General features: G+C 27.1%; 1 protein-coding gene across 2 annotated transcripts; it reads right to left on the bottom strand.

Annotated features, from left to right (window-relative positions):
- Positions 1–1,762: 1,762 nt before the first annotated feature.
- Positions 1,763–20,457, bottom strand: LOC145186775 (uncharacterized). Of its 2 annotated transcripts, none has more exons than XM_090096360.1 (19): positions 20,339–20,457; positions 18,929–19,025; positions 18,493–18,576; positions 18,251–18,354; positions 17,920–18,007; positions 17,436–17,535; positions 16,349–16,513; positions 15,779–15,873; positions 15,615–15,691; positions 13,864–14,018; positions 13,308–13,481; positions 12,692–12,752; positions 12,005–12,141; positions 11,649–11,775; positions 11,287–11,362; positions 2,893–2,981; positions 2,692–2,758; positions 2,410–2,519; positions 1,763–2,224 (listed from the first exon to the last, which is right to left on the bottom strand). In XM_090096360.1, exons 2-19 carry the CDS (start codon positions 18,982–18,984, stop codon positions 2,151–2,153), a joined length of 1,839 nt encoding a protein of 612 aa, XP_089952486.1. In that variant the 5' UTR covers positions 18,985–19,025; positions 20,339–20,457; the 3' UTR covers positions 1,763–2,150. The 2 variants fall into 2 exon arrangements, with proteins under 2 accessions (XP_089952486.1, XP_089952485.1); XM_090096359.1 differs by lacking the exon at positions 20,339–20,457 and adding an exon at positions 19,671–19,793.
- Between the last annotated feature and the right edge of the window lie 1,673 nt (positions 20,458–22,130).

Here is a 22,130-nt window from a genome sequence, read left to right as displayed (position 1 = left end):
ACAGATGTTGTTTTTTTCCTTTTGTTAACATTATTAACTGTGCAGTTTTATTACATTTATGACATATTCTTTTGGGATGAACACTCTCTATATCTGTCAGTTTGACAAAAAAAACTTCTTCTATTTTGATTTTCAGGCTAATACTCATAGGGTATTGCTTTTTTCCGAGCCATTTGCCACAAACTCTGCACATGAATTTCAAATTTGTGTTGTGTTGTTCCATCTAAAGACAAAAAAATAATATTAGAGAATGCAAATTTATAAACAACGCTAGCAGGTTGAGTTGAGTTGTAGCACTTACACATAGTTTAGAACCAGCCAAAAACAGTGCAATATTGTCATCACTTGTAAGCCATCAACGTAAAGTTAAAAATTTGAATGCTCAGAAAAACTTGCTTTTTTGTTTTTTATATAGACTGAATTTCAGTTTTAAAAAAAAAATCTAGAAATTCTACGATCAGATTTTATTTTATCCTGACTTTAAAATTCTCAATTTTACCTTTATCGACAAGCTGCTTTTTCAGTTTTTTATATTCGCGCGCAATCAAATTTCAAGGTTTTTTTAAGGCTGATGTAAACTTTGCTTATAATAGGAACTATCCCTACTTACATTTTTTTAAGAAGATTCCTATTTGTAAAATTATTTGAGAAAATGTTAGGATTGCAGCTATTGATAAAATTTTTTTCATGTTTACATCGCTTTCGATTTCTATTTTTGGAGCATGCGCATAATAACAGCGCTGTTTCGCTTTATGTAAACGACCGTGCTTTAATACCCATTTGTAATTAATACTGGATTGGCTTTTTTTTTTTCAAGTGCATTATACTGGAACTATAATACATAATGCTGGAAAATAACATATGAAAAATGGGAAAAACACAAATAGCGTATATTACAAACACGTTATTGGGCCAATTGAAGGATAAAATTAAAACGCAACGGCCGCATACGGCGAAGAAAATTCGAAAAACACTTTTTCATCGAAGTGTTAACGATAATATATCATCTTCAGAGATATTAAATCTCTATTGTATATTTTACAGTTTATTTAAATAGACTATACTTTTTATAAGTTGTAATAAGAATTGTAAGAATTATGGTTAAGTTTTGTTTTTATGTAATTATTAATTTTATCTAATTATTAAAAAAAGAAGAGCACCGTGGAAGACTTTTCTCTTCCGCTTTCACTTTTAACTTTTGATTAAAAAAAAATATGTAGAAACCATGTGTATAAGGGGATACTTGTTATTTTTTAATTTTAAACATTTTCAATTGTGAAAGGTTTTTTAGATAAACGTATTGTAGAAAAACAGAAAAAACTAAGTGTTACTTTTAATTGAACTGAGCATTTTTCCTCTTTTAAGTTGCTTTTAAAACAATAATTTTTTTGGTTACAGATCGTTTTGGAACCCCGTAATATTTTTTAAACCGTATTTTGCAAGAAAGCAAAAAAAAAAAAAGTGTGGCGAATTTATCAGAGGATGTAGGAGACTTAATTTTTGGGTAATGAAATCAAGCGTCATCCAAATTATTATTCTTTCTGAATTTTTTCCAAGACTTTGGCAGAAAACTTTAAATTTCGTTTTGTGTTGAGCAGTGAAAGCAATTTCATTAAGACATTAAGATACTAAACTTAGTGGTGTGATCGTAACCAGAGGAATAAGATAATAACCAATTTACAGTCACACAAAAGCTATTCAATTAACAAAAGTATAGCCCGTAAAATATATGAACATTATATACAATAAATCAGTTTCAAACTTTAAAACGATCCTAATTTGGGATCAAATAAATATAAATCAATACATGTGGCAAACAAAACATGTGAAAGTGATTACAACATGAGAAGTAGAGAAAAAAAAGCTATCAACAAATTTATAAATATCAACATTTTCATAAAAAAATAATTTTTAATAAATATCAAGACTGACAGTTAAATACATATTTAAAATACATTTTAAAATATAATAAGCTTATGTCAAAATTTACTTTCAATATAAAAATTTCCCATAAGATATCCGAGTTCAAAATATAATTTGGATAATTGCGTCGGTTGGATTTTTTCTCTGATGATAAATATTATGACGTCATATTTCTTATAAATATGAAAATAAATATAAATATAGTTATGAAAATAATAAACTTTTGTTTAACTTGCTAAAATAGTAATTTTTCCAAAAATTTCTTGTTGGTGAAGTCGCAACTTGCCGTGGCGATGCAGATCTGAAGAAAGTTTAAAGTTTGTGAAGATTATAAAAATATATCTTAAAATGCATAATAACACATGCGACTCATACACAGGAATTACTTTTAATTCGTATAACAGGAATTACTTTTAATTCGTATAAGTTAAAAATTAAAAAAAATGAACTATGAAAGGTATTTTTGTATTTATGCAAAATTCTTACTTAACGCAGTGTAGAAAGCAACTGCAGCATCTCTTTTACTGGTAGAGTGAGTTGGAAAGACATCGAAAAAATCAACACGAGATCTATCTAGTATTGCTAACTGAATTTTTCTAAACAAAAACCTAATATAAATATTATTTATCCCTAAAATTTTAAAGAAATTGTTTCAATCAAAATTAATTCAGCGAAATTTGTTCAATGCATAAAAACTCACTTTTTTATTTATTTCTGAAAAAAATTACGAAACCCTAAAAAAATAAAAAACCAACAACGTAAAAGAACCTTTGAAATCCTTGAAAACGTTTGGACATTTCTTGGTTTTCATCATCACATTCTACTAGGGTTTCATCTACAAAAAAAAAAAAAAAAAAAAAAAAATGATTTCACCACTGTATTAAGATTAATGAAGCCATGTAATTGCTCATGAACAAAAAATAACCAAACAAACTTTCAAAACAAAATACAAAATATAAAATTAATCACCTTGTTCAAGAATAGGTTCAAGTCCAGGTTCATCATTCAAGTCCACAATAACATCGTGTGGCAGAACTCCAATACCTGATATTCTTGGACTAAAAAATAGTTCACTCATTTACACTTGTTTTTTTTTTTTGACCTTATGAAAAGTCTATCTATTTTGGTTATGTTAACATGTGATTTCCAATTTTCCATATTAAATAAGCTTCTGCCAGCCAGTAAATCAGATTTTCATACAACTTTTATATGTTGCAATATCAAAGCTTGCTAAACCAGCTGCTCTCTTCCATTTACTAATGGATGGAATAGAACAAACTTTTTTCACAGATATTTCTCAAATTAGAAAATTAGTCTTGTTCATCAATTCTTCTAAGGAACAGTCTATATTGAAGAATATCTCTCACAGTTGGGAAGTCTAACTCTAAAAACTTGCTAGCAGGACCAATAAACTTAGTTAATTTACAGGAAACTTTACTTCTAGTTTCGTTTGCCATTATCAACATACAGTGGCGTGCAAAAGTAACTGGACAAGCACATAACTTGAAACAAAAATTCATTTGTTTTTAGAATTGTAATCAATTTTTTCACTAGAATGTCAAAAAATTGATTACAATTCTAAAAACAAATGAATTTTTACTAAATCTAAGCAATCTAATCTTAAAAGCTTATTTTATTGAAATATGCACGTGCAAAAGTATCTGGGCAGAAAAAAATACTTGAAGTAGATTATTTTTTTAAACATTTTTTAAAAATAAAAATGTTGTAATTTAAAATAAATTTCTTTAATACTTTGTCAGGAAACCCTTGGCATTGATTACTGCTTGACAGCGACAAGGCATTGAGTCCACTAGCTTCATAATCACATTATTGTTAATTTATTCCCATTCTTGCTTCAGAATTTTAAATTAATCATATTTACTTGTTGGTTTTCGACCTGAAATTTGTTGATCAAGGTATTCCTATAGATGTTTAATAGGATTAAGCCCAGGACTTTGCGAAGGCCATTCAATTAATCAATTTTTTTTGGTCTTGAAAAAGTCTTTCACAGGGGTTGAAGTGTGCTTTGGGTCATTGTCCTACTGAAATATCCACTCTCGAGGCATTTTGTCTTTAGCATGTGTTTAGCATCCTTAATAATATCTTTGTACATTTTTTGTCCGTTATGCCATCTGTTAAATGGATAGTACTGACACAATCTCTATCGAAGCAACCCCAGATCATAATGTTTCCACCTCCGTGCTTTACTGTTGGTAGCTGGTATTTAGGATCGTTTCTAAAGCCTTTTAATCAATGAACATATCTAATAGCATCAGATTCAAATAACATAAACTTAGATACATCACTAAAAAGTACTTTCAACCATTGTTCTCTTGACCAATTTCATTTGCAAATCTCAAGCGTGCTTTTTGATTCTTTATAGAAATAGAAGGTTTCTTTACAGAACATCTTCTAAATATATTTGCAGACCTCAAAAAACGTTTGGTTGTGTCAACACTACGTTTTACATTATAAAATTCTTTCATTTCAGCATTTAACAAGACACCATTTTTTACAGCAAGAATTAAAACTTTATCTTGTCTTTCAGATGTAGGGGAAAACCTCAATGAATGGGACAGTTTTTGCAAAATGCTTTTTAAACGTAGATAAAATTGTTTAAAATATATATATTTAAATATGTTTGATAACCACCGACTCTTGTTCAATGATATAGTAAAACAAAAAAATTGGATTTGCATTTGGCTATTGGAAAAAAGAGAGTTTTATTGGAGCATGACATTTGTCCCATTCATTATGTATGGCTCATTGAATGGGACAAACATAAAAGAATTAAAAATAAACGTATTTAATTCAATCATTTTTCAAATTAGTTTATTAATTGTAAATGTAGTTAAATATATAGATACATACATAAAGACCACACAAAAAATATTTTTAAATTTAAACATTTTAACTCTAACTAAATTTCAATCAAAGTAGAACTTTCTCATTTTAGGATATTATATTTAGTTATTTTTATTTAAGTAAAATATTGCAGTATAAAAGTGTGTAAATAATACCCATTACCCTTGGGGATAAAAGTTGGGGACTGCAGCATCCCTCTGCTGAGCTGTAAATAATACTTTGTTAAATTCATTCAACAGGTAGTATTTTGTCCCATTCAATATGCGCATCACTTTATCCAAAAACGATTAATCACACCAAAAACACCATTAATTAAGCTTGAATGTTTTACTCACTGTAGTACTAGAGACTGCTATCTATTTAAGCATGGAACTTTATTTTCCATAACTTCAAAAATTGCTGCAAAATCAGAAAAAAAAAACAGTTTTAAAAATTACTTTTTACATTTGAAAACACAATAACATCCATTGTCATTACGGTCATAGAGCAATAGGATGGATGAGTCGGTCAGTTGAGTTCTTGTTTCTATCACTCTTTGTTACAGGAATTTGAATATCCTTACATCGATGCTTCTATAAGAATCTGAGTTTGTCCCATTCGATAATTGTCCTATTCATTAAGGTTCTCCCCTAATTCGAGGCCTTCCTGACTTTAGAGAGATTCTATTGCTATTTCTTTCCTTATATCTTTTATATCTACCTGCTCCTGTTGATATTTCTATATCAAACTGATCTGCTGTCTCTTGTAGTTCTGCCTTGTTCAATTGCACGCAATACCACTTCTTTGACAGCTAAACTTGTATATTTTTGCTTTGTAATTTTTAGAGTTTATTTAAAACAATCTTTTTAATTAAAAATACTTTAAGTTTTATTTACCATTTTTAAATATTAAATAAAAGCCAACAAAAGTATTGGAATTTTATCATTTTAGTTCTGCCCAGATACTTTTGCACATGCATATTTCAATGAAATGAACTTTTAGGATTAAATTGTTTAGATTTAGTGAAAAATCATTTATTTTTAGAATTGTAATCAATTTTTTGACATTCCAGTCAAAATTTGAAAGAAATTGGACTTTTCAATCAAAAGTTATCTCAAGTTGCATGTGCTTGTCTGGTTACTTTTGCATGCTACTGTAGATAAAAAGATTATATGAAGTTATGAATTCTTTTTCAAGATAATTTTAACTTGGTTGGATGATAAAACAACAATAATGATTACTTTTTACATAAAATAATTTTTTATTACTATTAAATTTCCATTAATTTAAATAATTCAAAAGACCATGCATTTAATTTAAAAGCACTTTAAATTAGCAATAGTTTTTTTAAAATAACTATATCCTTATTTATATCTTGTAAGACTTGCTTTAAAAAAGATATTCTTGATGTTTATCATTTTGTCAGAATTTGATATGATATCAAATTGCCTTCTTTTCATATAAAAAGATCATTAACCTGCGCTGATTGGTTTACTCAACTTTTTATGAGAAAATTCTTATAAATGTTAAGCATTTTAAAATTGCCTTTGCTGAGCCAATTTTTATGCTTAGGAGGTCTAGTTTGAGGTATTCAGGGACAAGGAGTCAATTCAGAATGCTTTTAGAACCATTAGAGCAATAGAAATAAATGACAAGATTAAATGATTGAAAATATATAATATTACTACTTTGACGATAAAAACCCAAAAAATTTTAGAGCACTGCAAACCACTAAATTTTGCAAAGCAATTTTAAGAATGAGAATTTCTGAGTTAAAAAGATTTGGTGTCAGTAAATTATAACCTTAGTAGAAAAAATACAGTAATTTACAAAGATGAAAAGTATCAGTTGTGAAAATCTTAGAAAACTTTTCCTTGCAAATGTTTTTAATTTGATTAAAAAGTTTTTTTTATGACTGTTTCATTTTAAAAATTGTAAAAAAAAAAAAAAAGAAATGAAGTTAAATCACAGTTTTAAAAAGTCAATTTTACTTTATATTTTTAAGGATTTTTGACATTGTGGCAAATTATTAAAAAAAACAACTATTCATCGTTGAAGTACAATAGATTAAATTCAATCATGTTTTCAAAAACAAAAACTTCCACTTTTTCATTTCTTAACATATATTTTTGATCACGCAAGCAATCAAAAGGCCGTTAATGAGAGCATTTTTGCTTGTTTTTATTGCATTAAAAAAAATATGTTGTAACAAGAAATGGAGATGGTACCCTGGACTCATCCCATTAATTAAGACATAATTTACAAAAGAAATGGACTTCTTGCAGACTACTACCAAAATGATGCTAACTGAAAAATACAGTAAAGTTTATTGGTTACTTGTTTAGTGAATTATTAATGTTGTCAGTAATGAGGTTAAGAAGTAGAGAAATATCACAGGAAGAACCTTAAATAATCTTTAACAATCTTTTTTAAAAAATACACTCATAATACAATTAAATAATAGAAAAAATAATTTTCTGAATACTTGAACTATTAAAATTTTTGCCTAAGAAATAATTTACCAATCATTTTACATCCAAATGTGCAAGATTTTAGAAATGATTTACCATTTTTTTAACTACTTAATAAAGAACTCACATTTTAAAATTCTTTAAAAAACTAATGTAAGAATATGTAAGAGACGAAACACTGGTGCTGCAATGTCATAAATGTAAGCAAAAGCTACACTAACTAAAAATATTGGGACAAATAAAAGGTCATCATAAAATTTAAAATAAATGAAATTTTCAATCATATTTTTCCTAACTTCAAAGCCAATTCTTTTTTTAAAAAAAATCTTCTAAAGACTTGTTAAATTTCATGAAGGCCTGATGATGATGAAAGTTATCAACCTAATTCAAAATTATGCTTTCTTAAAATTTCCATTTTATAAAATTGGTAATTCGGGTGACATTTGGAGTTGCAGAAAAACATTTCTTTAATTACTACAGAAAAAATTTAACTGAAGAAAGCTAAAAAAGTGAATTTTTCTGGTAACAAGTGATATGTAATAAAATCAGGTTGTTTTAAAATCAGGTTGTTTTATCAGCAGATCAGAAACAACTTTACCCATTAAAAAATTTAGAGAATGACATAATCCTGCAGGTTATGCCAGCAATATTATGCAAGATATATGGAAATCTCTATGTGAAGGGTCAGAAGAAAAAGAGGGAATGTCAGTTTTGAAGATTTTAACATATTATTGCACTGTATTAAAAATGAAGTTAGATATTATACATGGCCTACTATAGTGACAGGCCGAGTAAACGTACGGCTTTTAAAAAAACTGTAGGCGAGTTGTTTTTTTTACGGAAGCATTCGTTTCTTAGGTTATTTAACAAATAGATTCATTAGTTCATTAGATAGTAATTAATTTATCATAAATAAAGGTTTTTGTAACAAATAAAACCTCTTAAATGAAAAAAATCGTTTATTAAATGAAAACCGCAATTCATTATAACATAGTAAAGACTCACTTTTTATAGTGCTAAACACTCAAACATCTTTATGAAAAAAAAACAACATAACTTTTCAAAATAAAACTACAATTAGTTAAAAAAAAAACAATATTGTATATATCATGTTTAAGATAGTTTCAATATTTTCATTTTGGGTTCCTTTGAAGATCGCGGGGAGTAAAGATGGCAATAATTGTTAAAAAATATATTGGCAAGGATTCTACAATGTTTTTTTGAAATATTGGTAAATCCATAAAAGTCAGATACTATCAAAAAGCTGTTAGATAAGCTAACACAACAGACACATTTGTAAAGATGGTGAAATAAAATGTACGAATAAAATATCCAATGGCAGATGTTATCACCAGGCAAAGTTAACCCACCATGTTTAATCTCTCTGATATATTCTCCAAATTGGTCAAAACAAAATGATGTATCTTCAACTGGAGGATCTTCTCTACTGACATAGCCAGCAATATAAACCAAAGACATTTTAATTTCTTTAGACAAATCGCTTTCAATAACAGGAAGATTATGAAAAACATTCAACAAAGTATCATCTTGGATTACATAATTACATTTGTCACACAAATGACTTGATGAAACTTCTAAATCATTAGCTATGATACCAATATTTAAGCAAAGTTTTGTTTTTTTTATGTCAACTTTTTGCAATATATGCTGAACATTTATAAAATAGGTACCACCTGATCCTTGGCAAAGTTTTCCAAATGCTTTCTCAATAGGGTCACTAGTAAAATGTCCAAGACAAACATACTTATGACTTGTAATTAGTAAATGTTTCACTAGTTCAACCATTCCACGACACGTATGGGAAAAAGCACGAGAAGTATCTTTGGTTAAACTTTTTATTCTTTGACCGTGTATTTCAGGTGCCATTTTTTCGACCATATCAGTCAAATTTAAAAGAAAGTTCAATCGTTCATCATAGTTTGATGAAAAAACAGCACGATTTTCATCTCTAGTACAAATGTTTTCATAAAGTCCTTTAACGTTAACAATTTTAAAAAATTTAATAAAAATAGATAAAAAAAAACTGTAGTGTCATCAAAATTTTTTATGGATGAATGAGTTTTTAAAGCAGCTACAGTCTCATCACAAAATACTCTTAAACAAGTTGACACATATTGACGTTCGATTGGTTTAGGAAAAATTGCAGTTTCATTTAGTTTAGACAGTTTTACAATAGCATCTTTTTCATGTTGAAAAAGTTTTTTAAGATCTGACCATTTTGCAGTTCTTGAAACACCTTCATAAGTAAAACATAGTTCTTGGCATTTTTCTGTGAGCCAATTATTACAAATAGATTTTATTAAATGAACAAAATCATAAAGAAGAAAAATATTATCATTAGTACACCAAGTATTATGGAGATTAAACATTCCAAAAAACTTTTTATTTACTTTATTATTGTCGCAAAGAATAGCAACAACAGAGCCACCACAATTTTTTATTGTTTCAATCGTTTGCATTGTTTGATCATACTGAAATTTAGCATCTAAACCTGTTACTGGTAATGCTTTATACAAAAACTGTTTTCCACCAAACAAAGAACAAGTCGTTAAACCCAAACTGTTTTTGCCAATTCATTTGGGGAGTTAACAGATTTACCAAAAATGTTACCTCCTTGATATGTTAACTGTGGTTTAACATAAATTTCATCAATTAATAGAATGACCAGTCTTTGAGAAATAGAACATTTGTCAAAATACAACTTTAAAAAATCATCATCTCCAACATTTCTAACTTTTGATGTCAATTTTGTCATCAGTGATATACTTGGTAGTTCATAGTCATCACATAATCAAGAATAAAGTGTTCTTGATAATGAAAAATACTCAAATGCCCTGGCAACCATATTAGGAGAATATTTCTTTTCACCAATAAACACTAAGGAGTTCATACTTAACATCTGTTCAATGATAATACTTTTTTTGTGATCAATTGGTAAAGAATTCAAATAGTGTATTGCAGCATGGAGACAACTAATACAGTTAATAGTATCTATATGATTGTAAGAAAGAGGTTTTATGGTGCACTTAATACCACAGTGGTAGCTATCAAAGAATAAATCATTTTTTATCTTTAAAATAAACTTTGGAACACCCAAGTTGTCTAATGTATCAGCAGATTGAAGATGTAAACAGTTTTCATAGATATTTGATATTTTTGAAAAAGAAAAAGATATAGATTTAGACATTATTTTTTCACACAAATCATCAAAGGATGATATATTGTCAGCTTTTACAAAATCCTCAATTTCATCAGGCACAATACTTCTAAAAGATGGTAATGCTTTACTTGTTGGTCTTGGTGGTGCCTGTGGAGTTGGAATTTGACTTGAGTTTACAGAAGAAAATACAGATGGTGGATATTTTGGTCTTAACTTTCCGTAAACTAAAACTTTTTCATAGTTTTTAGGCCAATGATCTTCACAAATAAAAGTATTTGGGCCATCTGGAATGTTATCTCGAGGTATAGCACTTATTCATCTTTTTCGTTCACCCAGATTTTTTTTATTTGGAAGGCGAAAAACTTTCACAGACTTTGTAACATCGTAGTTACCTCTGCATCCTGAGACACAACACTTAAAAACCATATTTTATGAATCTAATTATTTTGATCTAAAAAGAATGCAAATTTAATACACATACAATATAATTGAAATTAACTGAATATCAAATTGAAAGAACACGTCTTTTTCCTTGATCGCGCCATATTACAAATTATTAAAAGAAAAACTCGCCTACAGTTTTTTTAAAAGCCGTACGTTTACTTGGCCTGTCACTATAGTAGGCTATGATACTATATAATAGTATGCTATAGATATAAATATGAAGTTATAATATAGTATAATAATACAATATAGATATTACATAATATAAATATGAAACAACAAGAAGTTAAATAATATATAGTAACATAATAGTATATTACATAATAATGAGATTATAATATTTTTAACAGTAGTTTACAGATCAAATGTTTTTATGTTTAAAAAACTCTTTGAAACATTCTTGTAACATAAGTAAGGAATTACCTGATATAAGGAGGTTGAAACTCATTAAAGTCAATGCCAACCATATCTTCAATACCAGACAAAACTTGGAAATCATCTAAAACAAATAAAATAAAATTATTAAGCAGTGTTTATTTGAGTTTTCTGTAATCAACCAGCTGAATAATTTAAATTATATAAATTTTAAGATTGCACCCTTATTCAGGTAGTGTAAAACAAAAATTCGTACAAAAATGTTGTCATCATTTGTAATGTTGAATGTCTAGAATGGTGTCACTATTTGTAATGTTGAATACCAAGAATTTTGTCATCATTTATAATGTTGAATGCCTAGAATGTTGCCATTATTTGTAATGTTGAAAAACTTACTCAAAATAGCTTACCTTCATTTAATGGTGTCTTTTCAATCAATAAAGTACTGCCTGCTGAATGCTCTAATGATCGTATACTTGATGATGCATTTCGAGCAACTTCAATACTGCCTAAACTTTCATCATCATTTCTAACAAGCTAAAGAGAAATTCATCATTGGAAACTTCTTCAACTGTAATAAGCGGTTCAACAAACCTGGGCAAAATAACTGTTCGTGTATATTAGGCCAAAGTGTTATTGGAATCCACATTTTAACAGGAGTTGATAGTTTACCAAAAGCTAATGTAAACATTTACCACATAGTAATAACTACATTATTTTTCAAGTTATAACAGATTCAAACTTGATCATATAAAATAAATAGTACCTCGGGACTTTTCATTATTTCTTGTTCTTCTGAAATTTGTCTTGATAGATCACTTAATTTCAGATCATCTGACAAAACTTTGAACAAACAAGAATTATTGTCCCACCAGCTTTTCAACTTCATGTTTTTAGATACATCTAACGAAAAACATTGATTTATTACCCCCTATTGAAATCTTATCAATTTCCACTTACATCTTCATTATATATATATATATATATATATATATATATATATATATATATATATATATATATATATATATATATATATATATATATATATATATATGTATGTATATATATATATGCTAATATGATTTTTTTATCCCTGCATTGGGATATAAGAGTCATTTTTGAAAAATGAATCCCAAAATTGCAATTAAGTTAAAGGTCAGACAAAAAATTAAACTTGTAAGTGAAATCTGAAAGTCAAACATGATTGTTGATCTAATTTCTTTAATTCAATACTATGCCCAGATGATGAACTTTCAAATAAACATATAATAGTTTATTAAAATTACTGTGAGCATTCTACAAAAAAAATTTTCCTTGCTTTGTTGGTAGCAAATTTGTCAATGTTTAACTGTCATTGAACCCAGATTTATGAGTATTTAAGTTTCACATTTGGCCTGCAGAAGAAACTAAAACTTTCATTATTATTGTTGACTAAAAGAATGATACCTACTAATATATGATGGACATTCAAATAGAAACTTTGCATTTGGAAGTGCTGTTCCAGCAACAATCTGATGAATGAAAAAAACAATTCATCTATAATATTTTTTAATATATAATATAATATTTTAGCTTAATTCATCAATAACAGTTAATAGATATAATAAAATGTAAAGTCATCAAATAAACATTTTGATATTCATTTAAGAAATAATCTACAAAATATAAGAACAACTCTTTATCATAAGTTACAGATTTTCCTAGTAATACGTTTAAGATACTTTAAAAATAAAATTGTATGTTTTTTTTTTTTATCATTTTAAAATTCAGCTAAATATTACAAACATAATTTCTTTTTTTCATAAACTTTAACTATAACTTCAGCTATAAATCATCTGCTAATTTAACAACATAATTACTTCTTAAAAAAAGATAAAATTTTAGCCTATAATTTTGTTACCTATGATATTTTGATATTATTTCATAGAAGTCTTCTTATTACACAGTTTATGAAATGTGGATCTGTTATTCTCAGGATTTCTTTTCTAATTTAAACTTACTAAAATATATATTACTAAAAGTAAGTTCAACAGAAAGTTCATACTACCATTACAGAAACAACATACTGGGATTCTTATTAAGGTGTCTGGTGTTGCCATGTTGCTTTTCATTTCCTGACTACTTAATATTATGTCACCATCAACATAGAGTTTACGTTTCTTTTTTGGGTTGCTAGCTTTTGGTTTTAAGATGATGGCATCAGCAGGAGTAAAAAGGTTACAATTCCAATCCTGTTTTTCCTGAAAAACAAGTAAAATTATCAGCTTCATTTTAAAAAAAAGCTTCCAAGGGAAGTTTTGTTAATAAGAAAATAAATTTAAAACTCTTTATTACTAAAAAGAGAGACAAAGGAGTGATAAAGTTGTTTTCCCTGTAAAAGAAGACAAACAACCAAATTTGTATAAACTACAAAATCTACCAGAAATAATGGTAGCATCATTATGAAAAGTAAAAATCCCAATAGCCTTTACTGTAAAATCTTTTAAACTTTCCAAGGTACTGAGAATTTGTAATTATCAAAAATAAATAAATGTTAAGCTAAAAATAAAGTGATATGTGTGCTGAAAATAAGGTGATATATACAGATGCATACAAAGGAATCCAGAAAAATATTCATCTTACTCCTACTACAGTCTTTTCCTCTCTAACTGATGTAATCAAAGTTGTTTCATCTGCAAAATTAGTTGGAAGAGTAGCAGCAGTATCAGCCTCATTTTGAATAAAAGAAACACCAATATCAGCTTCCAAGGGAAGTAATACATCAATCACATCAGGTTCTGTAGGAAAAGTAGCTTTTATAGAATTATATGGAACATACAGTGTTTTTTTGAATATGAATCATTTTCAAAGGAATTTTTTTAAATTAAATTGTTGTATATGCAAAATAACTATAAAAAATGGTTGGCTAGTTGTAAGGTCTTGGTGATGATAATATGGATTATAATACCATTTGTGATGATGATAAAACCACTTGTCCCAGATATTGAGAATCAGAGAGAGAAAAGCTAATAGACATGGAGATATGATTATACTTTGTCAAAATTTATGTAAATATTAAGACTTTTAATTTTAAATCTATTTTTACTAAATCTATTTCTGTAAAAAAAAAAAAATACTTGGGTCAAAATCTTTTCATGAATATATTGGTAGATATGTGAGGTATTTTGTGGTTATAGTTGTTCTTTATTTTTTTTTTACTTAAAGTGCTTTTATCAATCAAGCGTTGTAATTAGAAAGAATAGTTTATTTTATCATTTCAATTATTAAAGGATTGTTAAAGAATATTTCATTTACTACAATTTTGTATATGCAATCAAACTAAAGATTTTTTCTATTACAGTTTCTTGCAGACTATTGGTAATTGAGTCTTTATGATAATATTTCTGAAGAGTACTGATGTTTTGTTTGCAGTTAGAACAATATGAACTAGCCATGTGCAAAATATCTGCTTTAGCCAAGTTAATTTCAAATCAGACCACATTGATTTCCTACTCATTTTGAACTAGAATAACAATATTAGTTTTTATTAGCTGTTATAAAATAGAAGTCTATAACAAATAATATCAAGCAAAGACTTTTTTTTTACTTTTTAAAAATTTATCATTAAGTATTAACAACTGAAATCCAAATATAACGAAATTTAGTAAAACGTTGTTGTAAAAAATTTTAATCCTTTAAAATAATTAGATATTCTTTATTTTTAAGTAATTTGAACCTAATCTAAATTCATTTTCTATAGTTAATTACTTTCTTCATAGAATGCTGTTATTATGCATATTAGCAGGAAAGCTTAATTATATGGATCGCAACATGATTTTTAAGTAAACAAAAAAAAAAGCAACTAATACACAAGATAATGTCATTAGGTTCCATTAGATCATCAAACAATTTTTTTGTTAATTTATGGGACCCAAACCCAAACAATTATAGAATAGGTAAATACTTTTTACACAGAGCATCACAAACCATAACTGATAAGGTTAGCAGACATTAATAAATGATGAGTTAAAACCCAAATCTTATCTGTTCAGTTATTACTTATTTCAATCCCTGTCAAGAGTAGTACAATTTTTCATAAAATTGTGAATTATACAAAGATATTTGTAAGTTTACAGCTTCATAAGACCTCATAGCTTGAAAAAACTGACTAATAACTAATCAAAATGATTTCAAATACATTTTATAAAGATACTATATAATATATCATAAGAGACACTAGGATTGCTATGAATCAAAAATCTTTACCTTTAAATCAAAGAAGAAGACTACGCTACTAAATCAGAAACTTTTTTTTGAAGCATGACAATAAACACATCATCTACTTGTATACAATGAGTAGTTTGAACAATTCTACTATGAAAAAAATAATTTACCTTCTTTTCTTTTTTTTGTTAAGTTTACATCTTCTTCGTTTTCAAACAATGGAGCAAGCCTCTTTTTGTAGTTAAGCCTAGGTAAAAAAAAATAGTAAGCTCAATCATGTAAGTGACAATAAATACTAAAATCTCAAAAATAGAAGGGAAGAAGCAATCAATACTTTAAAGATGGGACATTGTCAAAATTTAAATCTTTTAGAAACTCAGCTTGAGCTGGCCCAAAATCATTTCCTTCAAACTCTTCCTCACCTGGTAACTAAAAGAGAGTATCAAATATGTTAACATGAGATAACTTTTAGCAAATTTATTGAATGAGGTGAAAAGTAAAAAGAATATCATTGAATAACTGTAAAGTAAAGAAAAAATATTAAGAACAAAAGAATATCAAAATAAATTTCAGTATGCATTATTTGTTTAGGTTTTAAATAGAATGAGCAAATTTGAAAATAGAAATATTAATGCCTTGAATTAAGAATAAGAGCAGCTAAAAACATGCTATATTACAGTTAAAAGATACAAAACAATTTGTAATTAATTGCTATAACTTCCTCATATGTAACTTGTAGGCGATTTATGTAAGCAAAATATGGAGCGTATTGCTAAGGAACTAAGATAGATTAAAAAATGTGAAATCCAGATCAACTACCTCTGGTTTCCTTTATCACTAATGTGTTTTTATCATTAGCAACTTCAGATTTTTATATATAAAAATTAAAAAAAACTGAAGATACCTGAACAACAGCTTTTGATGGTGTAAGTGCACATTCATCTAAACTTATTTGTCGGTTGCTTACTGTTAATGGACTGAACGATTTCTTATCAAGTTTTTTAAGCTTTTCAAACTTAACTGGTGACTGCAGAGGAGTATTATTCATTGGGAAAAAATCACCTTCATCCTACAAAATGAGTTTACAAAATTTAAAGATAAATAACATTTTTAGTGTAATATTTTAAGGCACTTTAAATAATTAACTTGGGTATAATTTTAATACATAGGCTTTTGTTGTTAACTTATTGCCACAAAATAAATTTCTTGGGTAGATAGTAAATTAGGCTATCAATTGTGTTTATTTTACACAATTGAAGTAACTTTTAATTGCATTTTTTCACAATTAGCTTTAAAAATGTTTTTCCAAATATATCTTTTTAAAAATGATACCAAATTGAATTAAAAGTTCAACAACAAAATTTAAAACTAAACATATTTAAAAATATTATTTTAATTAGAAAACAAATTTAGCTGCCCTTCTCAAGTCAGAAATACTTTATGCTATAATTTTTAATAAGTTTCATTAAACCTATTGACATTTGTTAAAATAAAAAAAAACAACACCAAGAAAGAATAAATGAGATAAATCTAAATTAAAAAACATGAAAAAACTATTTGTCTGACTTAAAATCAGTGCCATGTCAGTCTACGGAACACCACCTTTCCCCCTCCCCCCACCCCCATCCAAGGAACAGCATTGCCTAAAAGTATTCACAATTCCAATTTTAAGAATATTAAAACTTTAAGATGTTGTTTTAATTCTTTACTGGTATTTTGGTTTGAAAATATTTCTTTTTAAATGGCAATATTTAAGTAATTAATGCTAATATTCCCAATAATATAACAGTTAATACCATTAATTTTAATAATTAATTTATTACTATCATTATGTAGATTTTTCCTAAAAAAAAAACAACTCATGTACGTACTTTTAGGTATTCAATATCATCCACATCACAATCACAATATTGCATGTGTAAAACGATAAAACTGTTTACTCTCTCAACAATTAAAATTAAAATTAAAACTGATACTAAATTAAAACCTACCATGTGTAACAACATATTGGCATCAAAATACACTGGATCTAAAGAATAATCTATTATGCTTCCATAGTTAGGGAGATTAGGTAACGTAATTGCATCTACTCTAAAAACAGATTTATAACATTATCAGTGATGATGATGATGATGATGATGATGATGATGATGATGATGATGATGATGATGATGATGATGACAACGACAACAACAATAATGATGATGACAACAATAATGATGATGACAAGAATAGTGATGATGACAATAACAATAATCATGATGACAATGACAATAATCATGATTATAATGCAGGTGTGCAGCCATTTTATGAAAAAAGTTAGGGCATGCTGTGCTGGTATGGCAGTGTATTTATAAAATTTAGATAAAGAATAACTGTGATTACATATTTTTGAATGCTGTAAATAAGAAATATATGCCCAAGTTCTTTTATTTCTTTACTATCTATGAAAAATAGATAATTTCAAAGAAATACTTTAACATAGTGACTGGAAGATCACAAGATTTAAGATTAACTTCTTTTAACATGGTGCTCAACTTCACCATCATTTGTTCAGCTGTACCTAAATATAACAAAAAGAAACTTTAAGTTTACTCACTATGCATCATAGCAGTCTACAGCATTAAAACTTATGCAGCATTATTACTTCCCAAGAGCTTAAATTATTTTAATTTTAATGATACTTTGCCAGATTAAAAGTGCAGCTACTTTAAACTTAACTATTATAATAATTACATCTTCAAGTATGAATCCCACAAGATACTATGGTACAAAGAACAAAAAAACAATGTAAAAATAAACTTACTTAATAGCATCTTTGTTTTGGTTCGATAGATACGCACTGTACCTAACATAAGTTGAGCTGAGAGCCTTAATGCATATGGAAACATTGGATTGATGATTGCATGACTAAAATTTAAATTTTAGACTTCCTTTAAATCTGCATCAGATTTGTACCCTATTTTTATAATTTGTACAAAGAACTTATCATTAAAAGAAAACAAGTTAATTTTAATGACATCAAAAAATCTTAAAAGTAAAATCAACCAGATACGTGCTATGTTCACATTTTCACAATCACGAGCAGGTATAATTTTCTTGTATTTTTCAGGATCATAGTTGGCAGCTAGCCTAAAATAATTTTTAAAAAAGAATTTTTTTTACTTTTGTTTTTAATGGTAGGCTATTAAACTTTGCTTTAAGAAAATTTCACTTAAGAAATCATTCTTCAGTTTAAAACATTTTATTATTAAGAAATTTTAAGTTAAGAAGTCTCATTTTAATTTAAAATATTCGAGGAAGTTTTACGAAAAATGATTTACAAAACTTTAAAGCATGCTAAAATTCTAACTTAGCAATCTAATTGCTTAAAAATGTCTTTTTATATATTATTCCTTTGTTCATTCTATATAACTTTTAACTATAAATTCATATATTCAGGAATATGAATTGATAATAAAGTCATTAAGATTTTAAAAAATACCATATAACACTCAGCTTCTCCTTCTTAGAAAGTGTAATGCCTTGAGGGTAAAACATATCTTCATATGATCTTGAATCAAATAGCCTTGAGTGTTCAGCTAAAAATATAATATAATCAGCAAGTTGATTTTTTGATCAATTAAAGTGGCAACAATGACTATAATTTTGTAAACATAGTATTTATAGCAAATACTATGTTTTATTTGCAAATAAAAAAACATGGTTTATGAAAAACGTTAAACTTATAATTGGAACCTGCATTAGTTCTTCTGCATTTACACATACACACACACACACACACACACACACACACACACACACACACACACACACACACACACAAAGGCAGAGAGGGTGTCAAAATTATCTAGCCATGAGGTAGTAAATAGAACTTTACTTGAAAAATGTTAAGCAAAACAATTTTGTAAGATTTAGTGTGATACTTTGTTAAAGTTTGTCAGATATTGTGTATTGTATGTTAAATACGGTAGATATCAATAAGAACTTCCTACAATAAGAAAAACTTAAGCCTTAAACAAAACTAGGATAATTTTAACTTCAAAATTATCATATATCACAAATGCATAATGTACTAGTTGGAATCTAATACTAGAATCATTCAGTAAAAACTTTGAAAAGCAACCTGGAATATTCTTGGAGCAATAAATAAAGTAAAATTAAGCAAATATTAAACACAATTGTGTACAATTTACAATAATAAAAAAGATGACACAGTAGCTTACCCCAAAGAAAAGGCATTTTATTTTATTTTAGAAATGTTTTAGATGGTTTTTAGTAGTATCTTCACATATGTTTTTGTTGATTATGATAATAGTCATGGCTTGAAACAACGTAGTATATCACGGTCATATAGAATTTTGAAAACGCAAAAAGAACGTTTTTTTTGAAACAAGAAATGAACTTAGTCTCTGATGTTCTATAAAATCAGACTTATTATATGCACTATGAAGAGTGCAAACAAACATTAATGCGGAGCAATATGAAAACTTTAACGATTTGTAAGAATTTGACTAACAGGTTAGGATTTAAGAAACAAAATTCAATAAGTTTTATCGGAATCTTTAATCCTATTGTTTAAAAGACATAATAAAGATTGTTAGTAACCGAATTTAGCTTCATGTTATGTTTAAAACGTTTCAGACAATTGCACCATTTACACACTTGCTAAACTTGTACATATTATAATGTCTAATTTCCATAAAGCATAGCAATAAAATAGCATAGCAATAAAATAGTAAGAATTTTAATAGATACTATAATAAAATATACATAGAAACGACTAAGATTCAAACAGGAACATTTCACTCGATCACAAAAAAAAAAAGAACGAAACTTTCACACAAAAAATAAACTTTCACCATCGAATTGAAATCTAATGTAATAATAGTACCTGCTATTGCTGATTATTTTTGGTTAGTTTGTAGTGATTGAGAGCAGTTCAAATTTATTCGAATATTAATTTTAAAGAGATCACGTGATTTCGAACACAAATCTGTATGGTTTCCAGTTAAGTAAATTAGATTGAAAGTATAAAAATGTAAAACTGTAATAAGGCATACAAAAAGACATTTTTGAAAATATTTTAACACAAATAATCTAATATTATTAAAAAAAAAAAATTCAATTTTTGTAATCTTTGAAGATTTCAAATTGATCATATTCTGTGCAAACTTTTTTAGATTGAAACACGCATTTAAACCTTATTTTAAATACACGAGTGTATTTAAAAAGAATGTATATCCAGAATTCATTTATTACATCATTAGGAATTCATTCGTGAGAAAGCGAAAACTTCAAACATTGAAATTGGTCTCTGAGGACTTTATGCATCTTAACATCTTTTTAAGACGGATATAAAGCAATAGGTTAAACTTTTAAAGCTTATTGTAAACCAACCGTTTTAGGAAAAATATTATGCAAATCAAGTGTTTCAAAATTTGTTTTTTCTATTTTAAATTTTTTTTTTATCATCAAAAGACCTAAAGAGTTTCAATAGTACATACTTATAGTAAATATGAGGGCTGAGCGCTCAGATATTGCAATAAATATAGGGCTTACATCTTATTGCTATATTGATGTAAGTGATTAATCTTAGAATTATGCCCATTGGTTGCCAATATTTTATGTAATTGATTTTTTTTTGAGGTTGCAACTTTTGAATCTTTATTATATGAATTTATAATATTTACGTCATTGTGTATTTTTTTTTTTTTGTTTTTTTGTTTTTTTTGTTTTTTTTTTTTTGTTTTATTTTTTTTTTTAATCGATTGATGATTGGGAAAAGAAAATTGCTTTAAAAACTTAAAGATTCGTTAAATCAGCGTTGGAAGAATGACATCAAATGCGAATTGAAAAAAAAAAAAAAGGTTTTTGTCTGGAAATTTATTTAATCAAAGTTTTGGTTTTAAAAAGCTGGTTCCTAGAAATAATTCCCCAAAGAAAAAAAGTAACCGATTAAAAAGTATAAATTATTATTGGAAGATTCCACAGTTAGAAAGATTAAGTAACGTAACTGCATCTACTCTAAAAACAATATACAATTACTTACAACTTCTTAACCGTAGATTTCCCTGATTCCGAACAGTCCCTAATTACGAACAGCTTTAGTTCACTTATTGTTACATCTTTTATTTTTGTGGGATTTTTAAAAGGAAAACTGATTAATAAATTGGAAGACTAGGGTAATGAGAATATGAAGAAAAAAAATTCAAAATATAAATTGATACCATTAAATTTTTTAATTGCAAGCAAAACACTTTTTAAAACCCTGAAAAAGCAACAATATAAAACCGACTTAAAAAAAAAAGACAATTTAAATTGCGTACTGTTCGATGTAGAATTTGATGGTGATTATTTATCTGAAAAAAAAAAGTTAAAAATTAGCAATACTTCGTAAGATATCTTAAAAACAGTACTTTTCTGCTTATTTAGAACGTTTCCCAAATTCCGAACAGATTTTGGAATGCACTTTTTTTTGCAAAGGTTAGCATTTTTACGTGCAAGTAATTAACAACAATATTTAACAATAGTATTTTAACGACGTTAACTTAGAAACCAATAAATGCTTTTAACCTTTTTGTTGAATTTACAAACGTCTTGTTTATCTTAACATTTGTTAATAAAAAAAAAAATGTAAAAGTTTAAAAAAAATGAAGATCGCGAAAGAAAAATTAAACTCTGTA

This window comes from Hydra viridissima, unplaced genomic scaffold (genome assembly GCF_058129835.1).
Source record: "Hydra viridissima isolate aposymbiotic clone 2 unplaced genomic scaffold, HvirCarnegie_v1 scaffold_8, whole genome shotgun sequence".
Taxonomy (NCBI): Eukaryota; Metazoa; Cnidaria; class Hydrozoa; order Anthoathecata; family Hydridae; genus Hydra; species Hydra viridissima.
The sequence above is the reverse complement of the archived record's forward strand: the minus strand, read 5'-3'. Positions and strand labels throughout refer to the sequence as shown.

Bases quoted from the DNA above. Each gene is read 5' to 3' on its own strand.
- LOC145186775 (XM_090096359.1), bottom strand. The intron at 18,355-18,492 runs GTTGATTTTACT...TTTAAATTTTAG, and splicing joins GTGAACATAGCACGTATCTG to TCATGCAATCATCAATCCAA. The intron at 2,225-2,409 runs GTAAGAATTTTG...AACTTTCTTCAG, and splicing joins TGCTTTCTACACTGCGTTAA to ATCTGCATCGCCACGGCAAG.